The 13664-nt window shown below is 34.8% G+C and overlaps 1 protein-coding gene across 1 annotated transcript in view; it reads left to right on the plus strand.

Moving 5' to 3' along the window:
* Positions 1-6165: 6165 nt before the first annotated feature.
* Positions 6166-13664, plus strand: part of LOC115623645 (putative epidermal cell surface receptor) — a 28625-nt gene continuing 21126 nt past the window's right edge. Inside the window, 1 exon segment of the mRNA XM_030518091.1 lies at positions 6166-6353. Coding sequence (XP_030373951.1) covers positions 6185-6353 — 169 coding nt within the window. The 5' untranslated portion in view covers positions 6166-6184.

Here is a 13664-nt window from a genome sequence, read left to right on the forward strand (position 1 = left end):
CTTTACAAACAATTTCGTTGTGCTTCTTGGACTGGCTGTGACACCAAAGGCAAAAGCAACACCAAGCGATACTCAACGGGTGTGCACACACACTTCCCAGTACAACAAAAACAAATAGCGACAGCAACAACAACAACAATAAAATAAGAAGAAAAATGCGCGACAGGCTGCAACAACCAGTTGTATATGAAAGTAAAAGTAAAGCAGTCGAAAACAAATGCAATACAAGCGCGTCGCATGCATTTAAATGCAGTATACATACACATATACTGCATATGACTGTACATAAATTGTATATAACTTGTGCTCATATACATATATTTATGTAAAACAAACAAAAGCGCACGAAAGCCGGCGCGCAGGCGCAGTTACTGTCGCAGACAACGACACCGGTCGTCGCTCATTTCTTGTTGTTGTGGCTGTTATGGTTGTTGCCCGGGGTCTGCAAAAGTTGCTCAGATATTTATATATATATATATATAGTGTACACATATGTTTACTTAAATACCTGCGCCCGTTAAAATTTAAACAGCTAATGAAATGATTTCAAAGTGCCGCAATGCGCTTCATCTTTTTTTGTTGTTGTCTGGCTGCGATATGCGTTCACTGATAAATCAGAAGAGGGCAGAGATCTGGCAAAGAAGTAATGCTTATAAGCAATAAACATTCACGGGAATGATGTCATAAGCTGCAGAGGTGCGAGAGCAGAGAATTTTGTTATTTTGTTTGGCTTTTAGCCGACATTTCTTTGAATATTTAATGACTCAATGGGACGGCCTGTGAATTTAACTTTGCCAAAAAATATAGCATGAAAAATAACGGTGGCTATAAAACAATGCACATGGCCTTCACATAACACTTGAATGCACGATTTTAAGTGCTTTATTTTTGTTTTTAATACGATAAAAATAAGTTTTCACTAAGCAGCAGATTATTTCACTATTTGATTTTTCCCTAAGCAGCATATTATTTCTTTTAAATATTATACAATAAAAGTGAAACTAGATAAGAAATAATATTAAAGTTTTAAAGAATTAGTTGGAAATATATTACTATTAACAAAAATATTAAAAAGTCGGCACTTGTTAAAATGTTGTTATTTATTTATAATGTATTAATTAATTTTTTGTCGCATAGTGTAAGGCATGCATTAAATATTATTTATAGTTATTTTATGCTTAGCACACAATTTTTAATATTCTGGAGCGACAGTGTGAAAAAAATCTGCCAACCGACGGGCAAGTTTGTTGCCTAAGTCTTTTGTTTGCTGCAACGAACATTGCGACTTTTTATGCTTGTTGTGATGAAAAGGTGATCCGAGTATTATAAATATTTGATTATATAGCGTCAACTGGTCATGTGGCAGCAGCTGTTCAATTCCAAGCGGTTGTTTGGTGCCCTGCATATGATTATGAAGTTTTTGTTTTTGTTGTTTTTCGAGCATTGCCGCAATAAAGAAGTTGCGTGCCAAATGCAAGCGTTATAGTTTTCGTTGTGCCACATGCAACAAGAGCTCCACTCAATGGCAAACTCACAAAGCTCATAGATCGGGCAACAACTTCCAACTGAAAACAATGCACCACACATACACACATCCACACGTTTTTGTGCACCTTATAAAGGTTTGTGCAATACCAAAAGCGCATTTTTGCATTTTTTTCTTTTGAAAGAGCAGCAGCACCTAAGAGCTATTTTTTTTTATGGTTGTTATGTTGAAGTTTTATTATACTTCATTTTTGTTGTGGTTGGTATGACTTTTATGGAATTCTGTCGTTAATTTATGATTGATTAGACTTGCCCAAGAAGTAAGTGGTGTTCGGGGCGCGTCTTCAATGAGATGTGTTATTGATTCATCATGGCTTGGGCAAGAGTTCAATAAGCAGTCATAGCCTTCTTCACATACTTCATACATACAGTAAGAAAAACGAACCGAAATAGGAATCTTAATGGCAATTTATTGACGAAACTTTACGAAACTTTTTGTTGATGATAAGTTAAAATGTTTGGTTGCTTTATACGTGTATGTCCAGACTCCTTTTTTTTTCTCAAAACAAGTGTTTATTTTATAATATTAAATGAGCTTTAGGAAGTATTTTTTAAGTCCAGAAAATATAAATAGAAAATTTGTTCTGATATATTTTGTGTGTTTTTTTTTTAAACTCTGACGTTAGTATATGAATAACATTTTTAAAAATATACAAAAAGTATGTTCAACTCTTAAATATTGGAGATATTTATTTCTATTCTATTCTTTATAATAGAACACTGATAATATGTTTCTTGATTGGAAAGAATTCATTTTTCTGAGTGTATGTATATAGGTATGTACACATTTTTGATAAGATGTTTGGTTATTTCACAGACAAACTGTGGGCGTCAGCGACAATGACTGTCAGCTCGATTGCTTAGCCTTTCAATGACTTCTTGTTGAATAAACCGTTGAGCCGTCACACTACATGGCGAATAGTCATTGGCTTGGTTCAAATAGTTCACGCGTTGAGTTCATTTGTCAAGAAATGACTTCCAAACTGAACCAAAAAATTGAACTCAATTGGCTTGAAATTCAAAAAACCAACAGCTTCTAACGTATTTCGCGTGACGCACACCCACACACACACACACACACTTATACACACACCTGAGCCAAGCCGACTATTATGTCAAGCCATGCTCAGTGAGCACAAAGCCGCGCACTCACTCTTTCTGTCTCTCTCGCAGAAATCTATGCGCTCAGCTGTCAGCTGAAACTCAACACTGTGGAGAAACCTGTCGGAGCTATGCAAACGTGGCGGCCGGCAAGCAGCCTCTTGCGTTGTGGTGAAATCAAAACCAGTGTTGTCGATCTCTGACTGCCTGAAAAAGCCAGATCAGCAATTGAAGCAAGCTAAAAAGAGCTAAAAACATAGTAGTAATATAATGTCTATAAAGTAAGCTCTGCAATTGCGTAATTTGCGGTAAGAGCCTTCATATTTATAAGTGGTATAAATTTATTTTACGTTTTCGTTGTTTTCATTCTCATTAAAAAGCTAAACACTTTAACTTCGCCATTTCTTCTGTTTCATTGGTAAAAGAGTTTATAATTTTCTTTGAGATTTAATATACTTGTATATTTGATGTTAAAAATATAGTCTACGGCCCCAATGTTTTCTTAAAGAACCTTTGGATTTTTCCAAATTGGTTATTTTAAATAAAATTTCGATATACATATTGGAGAAAAATAAAAAAAGGCAATTACATTTTCTGCACTTTATTTTAAATCTTATGAGCCCATTTCAATTTATTTTGTTTTTTTTTGTTAATTTTTTAAAATCTAGGAAATATGTACTTTTGAGCATAAATAACACAGTCATCATTTTGTAGTACAGTATTTTTTCATTCTTAGGTATATTGGTTATTAGTTCTTTGAAAAAGCAAGCTGAACTATCACGAAACGCTTCAAATTCTGCCAACATCAAGTTGACAGCATTTCCCGCAGTCGGCAGAATTGGCGGGCAAAATGGCTAAATTGACAACACTGATCGAAACTGAGACTGAAACAACCACGGCCTAGTCGAGCAGGCTGCCCGCTCAGTTGGTAGACGTGCCTCAGCCGAAGCGGTTGACGAGTGCGCTAGACACGCAGAAAAGAAAAAGAGGAAGCAGTGAACTTGTGTCTGTGTTAAAAATTGTCAAACGTGGCCCAAAACCTTCTTGGGACCGGGGTTAGTGCAAAAGAGCAGCGACAGAAAGCTAAACGAAAGCAAAATTATGTTGTTGTTGTTGTTTTTTATTTAAACTGTGCATCTGTGTGTTTATATGCAAAGCGTCGCTTTCTTATTGAACAGATTTGTGCCGACTAACAACAACAACAGCAACAACGGCTACTAACAAGCTAAAGCAAAGAAGTGAAACATGCAGTGAAAAAATTCCATTGAAAATACAAAAACGAAGGAAAGGAAAAAACAACAAAAACAAGTTTTTCATACACACTTGGCTGTCGGTTTGGTGTGTTTGGTGTTTGTTGTTGTTGGTTTTGTTTTCGTACTGCCATTTCATACATAAAAGGAGTGAGAGTGAAATGTGAAATGTGAAATGTCAGTACAAATGGCCAGACTTGTTGCTCTTAAGCTTTTACAATGACATCATTGGCAATAACGGCAATAAAATGTTAAAAGAAATGAATTAAAACAAAGCAATTGCAGCGACCAACTTATGTGTGAACCGTCACAGACGAACCAAGCATTGTTTTCAAATTTATAATAAACCAAAACTGCTCGAAACTTGGCCAACACTAACCGCCAAAAGCTCAGCTGCAGTTGCGGTTTTCTAGTCCCGGCTACAGAAATGCCAACCAGCCAGCAATTGCATTACAATAGTTTTTTTTCGTATTTTGCGGAACCGGTTCAAATAGTTTTGCATCTTTTTTTTACATTTTTTTTTGTTTGTTTGCCGCTGTAATTTGGGTCTAAGGTTTGCTACTGTTATTATTGTTGTAGCAACGAATTGCATGCGCTTTGGCTTTAAGCATATTTCTTCTTTGGCTGTAGCAAAGGTTGTCTTCTGACTTACTTTTATTTTTCCCAATCGTACAGCATTGTGAGGAGTTGGCAAAAATTATATACCTATTGCACAGAAGTTTGCTTAAAAACGAAGAGCTCAGCTTAAGCTATTAATTAATTTACAATGCCTTAAGTTTCTTTCTTGTATTGGCAATAATATAGAATATCGGCCTTAATCTGTTTTTGGCCCAACTTTGGGCAACAAATATTATTGGGCAAATCTAACTTTTTTCTATATAATCTTAACAGCAATATTTGCTTCTAATATCATTCTAACGTCCTCTAATTAATAGTTGATTATAATTCAAATCGAATGTCAGCCTAAACGGCACATACAACACATTAGCTCTCGACTTAAGTTTCTACGATCCTTTTAGTTTCAAATTAAAATAATTTAAATTCAAATTATTTGCCTTTAAAAGAGTTTTTATTAATCAGTTTTGTGTAATCTTTTTATAAATCGCTAAAAATAATTTCATTTTCAAAAATGTTTTTGAAAAACATTTGCTTTAAAGATAGTTGTTCACACATTCATTCGTTTATTAACCTTTTCTTAAAGCAAACATATTGCTATTTAATCTTTGCAGCAATATTGCTTTCTCGATTAATAGCTGAATACAATTATAATTCAACAATTATATAAGCAGGGCCCCAATTGACTGCCACTTTTCTGGCATGTAAGCTTCCGCAAAGCCGTGCTATCAATTGTGTAGGGATAGAAAGCCACACCTCCCAACCAACTAACAATTGCAGCCAAATAATTGTTTATGAGAAATAATAATAATGAGTATTCTAAGAAAATTTCACTTAGATGCAACCCAAGATTTTTATTCAATAATTTAAAAACTTTCGAATCGATTTTTTATTTTAAAAGAATATTACCAATACGGATTAAGCTTCTTTAAGTTTAGTTAATAAATAGGTTTTTTTTGTTGAGTGGTTTCTTAAAACCAAGCAACAAATGGGTCCGACAATTTCAGCAGCGATCTGACAGCTTGAAGTATTTTTTTTTTGCATTTTTTTGTTCTGCCTTCTAAGAGCTTCATTCGTTTTAAGAACGCACATTGACTCGGTTTAGATAGATGTCTCACGCAAACTCTCTCTCTTTTGAAAAATAATGCTCTCAAAAAAATTGCTAATAACTCAAATAAATATGCAACCTTTCGAAGCACATGCACAACAACTTTCAACGGAAATGGCAGCGTTTTGTATTACCAAAAAAAAAAAAAATCGAATAAAAACCGCTAAATAAAAAAGTAACAAACTCCAAACAAATGTCAAACACAGACCACAAAACGTGCCGAAAGTGAAACAACAGAAAAATTCAAAGCGCGCTGAATTTTTGTGCAAATACAAAAAAGAAGAAGAAATGTGCCGCGAAACTGTTAAAAAATAACAACAATAATTTGTGTCAATTTTTTCCCACAGGAGATTATTATAAATTACCTTAAAGTGCAAAAGAAAAAACTTCAAAAAGTTCAAAATTGTAAATCAAAATGCAAGCTAACAAAAGAAGAAGAGCAGCAAAGCAACCAAAACAACTTTGGCTCTGTCTGGCCAGCCTCTGTGGATTATTGCTGTTTGGCATTCAAATCGAGCGCGCGGCGTCTGCGCCTGCAGGCGAGGATGTTGCAGTCACCACCCTAATGCCAGCAACAGCCATAGCTTTCGAAACAACAACAGAGGTGGCTGCTGCAGCAGTAACAACAACAACAGCAATTGGCATAGAACAAAGCAATAGCAGCGAGTCGAGTTCAACGACTTCTACCACCACAGAGGCAGAGACGAGCAACGCCAACAAATTGGATGCTGCTGGTGAGTTAAAATCTAAAAAAATAGGCAGCTAGAAAAATAATAGCCAGTTCCCCGACACTTTAAACTCACACTTTGACGGTTCTAGGCGCTGGCCTTAATCAAATGTTCTTACCCAAGATATCGCACAGTGGTCGTGGAGCCCACAATAGCTTTCAGAACTGAAAGAAACTTGCTGCTGATTGGATCATTGGAAAAAGTTTAACTTTTTAGTTAGGGGGAAATGTGATTTGAGAATATATTTTCATCTTGCAGTGTGCTGGCAGACAAATAAAGGACAGAAGGACAGTCAATCATCAGGCAGCCGTACAGGCAAAGACATAAATCTGGGAATAGGCAGACAATTGATAGTTGGATAGACTTCATCCAGACCGGCTAATGGTCAAACAGCAGACAAAGAAACACACAGACAGAAAGAGAGACAGAAGTTATAAAAATTGTTATTTCAATTGTAAAATTGTAATAAAGAACTGAAGCTTTATAGCTTGTATGCTTAAACATATTGGCAGCCTGCTTACTTTTTTATGTTGAATAAATCCATTTATAATTTATCCGATAAAAAGCTCGTGTTGGCCCACTGTCTGTCACTCCTCAAGACTAATGTTCTGCTCATGCGTCATTTTGTGTTACCAATTAACGCCCAACCGCTCACCCTGCTCCCCCCTTCCCCCACCTCTTATACATCTTGATAGCATGTCTCTAATAATTATAGCTTTTTGCTTAAATGGAGCGCACCATGTGGTAAGAAGAAATTTTTTCTTTCGATATTTTTGGTAATTTCTTTAAATACAAATTTGGGTTTGAGTTTCAAACGCTTGGCTGGCGCTACTCTGCCGAGTTTCCTGTTGAATTACTTTTGTTAACTATGCGGCACATCAAAGTCCAAGTGAAGAGCTTTTTATTTATCAATTTCTTCTCCTCCTTCTTCTTGTAACGGAAATAATTTCCATGTTGAAATTATTATTTTTGTTTTGGCAGTTTTCAGCAAATGAGCCATGAAAATATTTATGTTGACACGCTATCGACAGCTCTAGATTGGGTTAATGCTTCTTTAATTAACAACGAATCAACAATTCCGTCCGTTCGTTGTAACATTTTATAATTAGTTTAATGTAATTTTCTGTGTGTGTGTGTGTTTTTTGAGTTGAATGTCAGTTGCACATCGAACGCGTCACGTTGCCCACAACTGTGATTTTAATCAGCATTGATGGCTCTGAACTCATAAAGTTTCATTATTCTTGCGCTGTTAGACGTGTTTTTGTACTGTTTCATTTGTTGTTGGCGTTGTTGTTGCTGTTGTGGCCGATGATTTGATAAAGTGGTCTAAAGCAGGCCACACAACACGCTCAGGTTGATTTGAAAGTGTGGCACCGCTTACTTATGTATAAAGGTGAATGGCTGTCGTAAACAAAAGACTTAGGCAACGATCTTGTGTGGGGGCCGCCGCTGTGTAGGGCATTGGAAATGCTGAGATCTCTGCAAATAAGTACTGCTTCTTTTTATTTTGAATGCCTGCATATATGGTGGGAATTCTTTAAAAAGCAAAAAACTTGAAACAAAAGACTTAGACAGCAAACTTGATTAACATAAACAACTTAAGAACGCTTCATGCTGTTACAACTGACTATAAGCCGCCATATGATTTATTGTTATTATGTGCTATGAAATATTTTTTTGTTAAATAATAAAAAGCGAATAATAACTTTTTTGAAAGAAGGTGCGTTTCAAAGTAAAGAGAGTAAGGGTGTTTACTATTTGGTTATTTGGTTTACTTTTGCGCTACTGCTTTAAATTAATTTAATCCATTTGGAAAAGGCAATACAAATTTCTTTGTCCGTTTCATTTTTCTTTAGAAAAAGATTGGTTTAGTTTACAAATCAAATCAACGGTAGCTACTATAATACTTTTTTCTTTGCTTCCAAGTCAAATGTTGATGTATGTATGGAGTTTTAATATAGAACAAAAAATAAAAAATGTGAAAACAATTAAAAATACATTATTAAAACATTTTTTATTAAACATAACAAAGAATTCAAATACCATAAAACCTTAAAGAGTTAAATAATTGTTAGAAAGTACTTCAGACAGACGAAACGTGGCCTCTTCATTAGCGACATATCCAGACAATTAGCACTTCCTGCTAATTAAATTTGTGGGCGTTCTTTTTTTGTTTGTTCGCGCTCTGCAGTCTTAGCGTAAAAAGGTATTGTGCTCATTTATTTCCTAAGGAACGTGCCTTAAAGTTCATACCAAACAACTAACACTCCTCACGAATAACTCAATTATTGTGTTCATGACTCATGCCCTTAACCCACGTGCCGGCTACCGCAGTCTACACCCCAAAAAATGTGTGTCAGCTTAATGTGATGTTCAAATATATATAAATTGTTGTTGGACGCCACTTGGCATTGCCATAGACATTCAAACAGACATGTGGGTTATGTGGGTTTATGGCTTAGGCAATGCCAATTAGAAAAAAGCATAAAAATTAACTTGAACTTACCAAGCGAGAGATAGACAAATGCCATAAGTCAATGTCCATAAATCCGGCAACGAACACCCACGTGGGAACGCACTTCAAGATCCATAACCATGGTTCGATGGTGCCATGCATTGGCATTTAATTAAAGACGATATTAGGCGGCTGTTAAAACAAAACCAAACTTGATGAATGTATGTACAAAAAGGTGGGACGCAGACCTGCAGCTTAGGCAATATCTACTATGATTAATTAAGTAATTAAGCGTATGGTGTGCTCAGCATCTTTATATGAATGAATAAACTGTGAGCTAATGCATCAAGATTATTAAATAACACCACAACAACTTCAGTTCAAAACCAGTTTATCCATATATTTAATAGTATCTGCAGCAAGTGCAAAGTTAAATTTGAGCAATCGAATTTTCATTATATACTCTGTGCTGTTAAATGTACGTAAAAGAGTATGTATTGCAAATGCATGCACAGTTTATTGGAATTGCCCGCTAAAAATAACACAAATTCTTAACAAGAGAAACAAATCAAACGAACGGCCTTTGAGTGCTAACTGGTTTGCAAAAACCACCAAGCCACCAATACAGCAATAGCACGCGTTAAATGTTTAACCCATTTAAGCACAAAAGTTAGTTGAAGCTAACGGCAATTGAATGTGGATTATTGGTTTTCTATATGCAGTTACTTAGTTAATGTACATATATCTAATCCGTTAGATTTTCTTACCCTATTATCCTGATTAAAATCTATTTATTCCTATTTATTATATTTTTTTGTTTTATTTATTATCAAACGTACCTTTTTTAAGATTGCTAATCTTCCACACAACTTATAAAACATATGCTTGCTGCTAAATATTAGTTTATAGAATTGAATGTTTAACAAAAGAAAAATACCATCACACTTTCAAAAATATTTAAGACGCCGTTCAAAAATAAGAAAGATTTGTTTATTTGTTTTTTTTTTGTATGTTTATAATTCTTCTTAGGAAAACTAACGAAATCTGCTGTACAACCTGTCCTAAAAAAACAAATCATTTCAAGAAATCCCAAATTTTAGATTCTTGAAAATAAAACCTTCAGGGTAGGTCATTTAATCTGCTTAAACTGTTATCCAGCAGGCTCGTTTTCGAATGGTTCCATGGGATTAAGGGACCGGTTACTCAATCGTGAAATCCACTGAGCATCAAATGCTTCGCCAAGGATAAGCCACACTTTTTGGTTATTTTCCGTCCTGATTGTTTGTTTGTTTATTGAAAAGGCATTATGAAAAATGAAAGATGTTTCTCTGCTAATCTGGAAGTAGACATACCTTTTATTATTCACTAAGAAGAAAACAGGTAAACAAATTAACAAAAATAAATAAGAAAACAAATATGAAGTAACCAAGCTCGAAGCATAATTTGGTTAACCTGATATTTTTCAATAACTAGAAAGCATTTAAGCTGCCTTACTTAGTTTTTAACTGAGCAATAATCATAATAACAACACTATATGCATTTTGGGAAATGCATTTGGAAATAGTACTTTAGAGTTAAAATTTTCATTTATGTTTTTTATACGCTTTGGCCCGTAACGGGTTAAAACGTTTAACAACAACAACTCTTACAAAGTGCAGCAAATGTAGAAATACTAATGAGTTGGAAAATTGCAGACTGCATGCTGTACTCGAATGTCGAGTGTGGAGCAGCGGCATAAATCATTTATGTAAATTTTTTGCGGTTCACCAAAGTGCACACGAACCTTGAACATTGCTATGAAGGAAAAGATATAGAAAAAAAACATGATATGCAGACGAAATCCTATTATCGGTTTCAATGCAAAAACACCAAATTGAAACACCAAATTGAAAATCGGCGCTGTACTGAATACGGCGATACAAAAGAGGTCCATAAAATAAAGCCAATTTTATTATTACTTTGTTTATTTTTTTTTCTGCATGGAGGTCTCTCCAACCTGCTCAACAATGCGGCGAAAACAAAGCAGAGTGTGGCCAAAAATTATAGCCAAGTGCAGTTCATGAATAATATTCGGCAACGTGCCAGCCAATGACCTCAATTATACTTAGTATAATAAAAATATAAGTATATATGTATGTACGAACGATTATATTTTGGCAGCTTTCTTCAAGGGAAACTGCGAAAGAAATATGTACTTAATACGAGCTTGCAAGTTGGCATCAACGCCGTCCATTACGTTGTTTTGTTTGGCAGTTTTACAAATCAACGCATTATATAATTTTGTAGCTTGAAATCACGATTTCGTGCACTTGAAAAATCAAAATTGAAATTGAAATTTGAGCGCCAATTATAAGCGGCAATTAGCTTGTGAATAATTTTAGGGCCCTAAGCTCAAGTAGGGGGACAAGGGCGCCCTTGAGCCTGATTATATTGGTATGTAGGGTTTGCTGAAAATCGTGCGGCTTAAGTCGAGGCTACATTATAGAGGCATATGCTTATTAAAGTGTAGAGAAGATGGCTTCTGTTCACGGTTTCCATTTATGGCTCTAAAGTCAAGGCCCTTTAAGCCACTTGAAAACATTTTGCAGCACTTTATTAAATTAATATTTATATACCGGAGAATATTTTAGGGACTGATGGAGCTCAGAATTCAGTTTTCTCCATTTTCAATTTATTATCGAAGTAAGTAGATATGATGAGACGAATCAATAGAGTCATGTCCTGTGCTGTTCGACAGTATGAACATCTAGTACTTATTAGCCATTTGCTTATACTTGTCTTTTTCATTTTATAAATATTTTATATATGTATTCGAAATAATTAAACGACTCAAAAAAAGTACTGTATATGATCAAATCCCTTGCAGGTACTATAGCTGATATTTGACAGGTACTGCAAACATACTGAAGATAAATATAATTTAAAGTTAAGCAAAACAATCATAATTTGATTTTATTTTCGCATAGGCACCCCAACAAAAACATACCAAAGACACAAGCAATAAAGTGACGAAGCGAGTTCGTTGCCTAAGTCTTTTGTTTTCGTTTTCAACGCTCATGTGCGACGTTTGCTTAAGACTGGCAGACGACTGTTGATTTTATTTTACGAGTATGCTGCGCTTAACATTTCAAGAAATTCTGCAGAAAAATGCCAGTCTGTGGTCTTTTGTTTGTCGTTTGAGCTCAAGGATGCCGGGAAGGTGTGAGAAATATTTACTTATGCATACGAAACTGAAAGCATACCAGTTTTTTTGAATGAATTTCCAAGAGAGAATATATCATATCATTGTTTAAGGTGTGGTCGTAAAAAAGTTTTAAATGCGTGTAGTTTTCGCCTCATTTATATAGTCAGAAAAAAAGATGCAAAATCGTAATTGCTTAACGGAAACTTTCATTGAAAAGTGAACTAAAGGTGACAGGTGCTTTTGTTTATGTATAAAATTGTGTTTTGATTTGTTCGCATTTAAAGAAAATGAAAATAAATACTCTCAGTAAAGGGGAATGATTGTCTTTTAAAATTCATTTTGTGAAACTGCAATTCGAAATTTGTATTAAAAATAAAACAAACAATAAGCTCAAAGAGCTGTGTGAAGGCGGGATGGCTATATATATAAAGCGTAACAAAGAGACACGCCCTCAAATATGATAATAAGTTATGTACAAGAATAAGTATATAAGTACAACGTTTAACAAAGTCAATATACTTGTAGTTAGTGTTTAGTTGGTAATACAAAGTGAAGTGCTTTACTTGGTCTTAAGTTAACTGAGAACCAATCCTCCTGACAAAGCAACAACAAGCTTGTCAGTATTTCAGTTCCAGGAAAAGCAAAAGCACAGTATGCATGCCAATGAAGTTCGTTCAGGAATAAGTATTGCTTGCCTTAATTTGATACTAGAATCGTATCACAGAATCCCAATAGATCCCGACCTTTAAACTAATTGTGGATATCAATGCGCAAAGGAAGAATTGCCTCAAGTGATTGCACGATTTGAAACGAGAAAAACGAAGAAATTATACTTTAACAAATGCATATTGGGAGAACTTTGGAAAAGAGATTTGTTAAAATTGAGAAAATTTCAAAATAGGAATATGTTCTTAATATTTAATGGCGATATATGTGTGGTAGCGTTCTTTCAAATTGTGGAGTAAGTTTTAACATTGTATTTTCCATTATTATTAATACTTTTGTGTTAAAGCAGCAACATAATTTTCTTCGTTTTACTTGCACTCCCAGTAGCGACTGAGTGTATCGCATATATTTGTAAGCACCTTTCGCTGGGAGTTCATGCACGATTAGCCAAATAGCCGCAATATGTCAAAATATAGCGCACAGCTTATATTTGTTTGTGTGTGAGTGTGTGTGTGATTGTGTATTGGCAGTTGTCCGTTATAATGAAACGATAAGTAAAAGTAGCTTACGGACTTTTCAACAAGCCACAAACACCAAGACTATTGTTGAACGAAAAAAAAAATAAAGCAAAAAGTTGTTGGAGTGTTAGGTGTTAAAAAAAAGAGTGGAGTGGAGTGGAGTGGACAACAACAATAACAAACTGCTGTTAATTGCCAACATGCGCCGCTCTCTTGTATATATGTATATTTTTGTACATATGTGTAAACCTTGTACATTGACACTTGCAGCCGAACTGATGTTTTCGTTAATTTCTCTTTTCCTTCCCCTCCCAAGCGACCGATATGCGTGAAAGTGCAGACAACAATTAACATTTTGGCTATAAATATCGAAATATTTCATAGTTTTTTAACGCCAATGAAAAAGTTTTTCTTCATTTTCTTCGTTTTTTAAGCTATCTTTTGAACTTTGCACACGTCTCTCATAATCTTTTAAGCTGCCATAAAATGTAAAG

The sequence above is a fragment of the Scaptodrosophila lebanonensis genome, unplaced genomic scaffold (assembly GCF_003285725.1).
Source record: "Scaptodrosophila lebanonensis strain 11010-0011.00,11010-0021.00 unplaced genomic scaffold, SlebRS2 tig00000053-arrow-pilon, whole genome shotgun sequence".
NCBI lineage: Eukaryota > Metazoa > Arthropoda > Insecta > Diptera > Drosophilidae > Scaptodrosophila > Scaptodrosophila lebanonensis.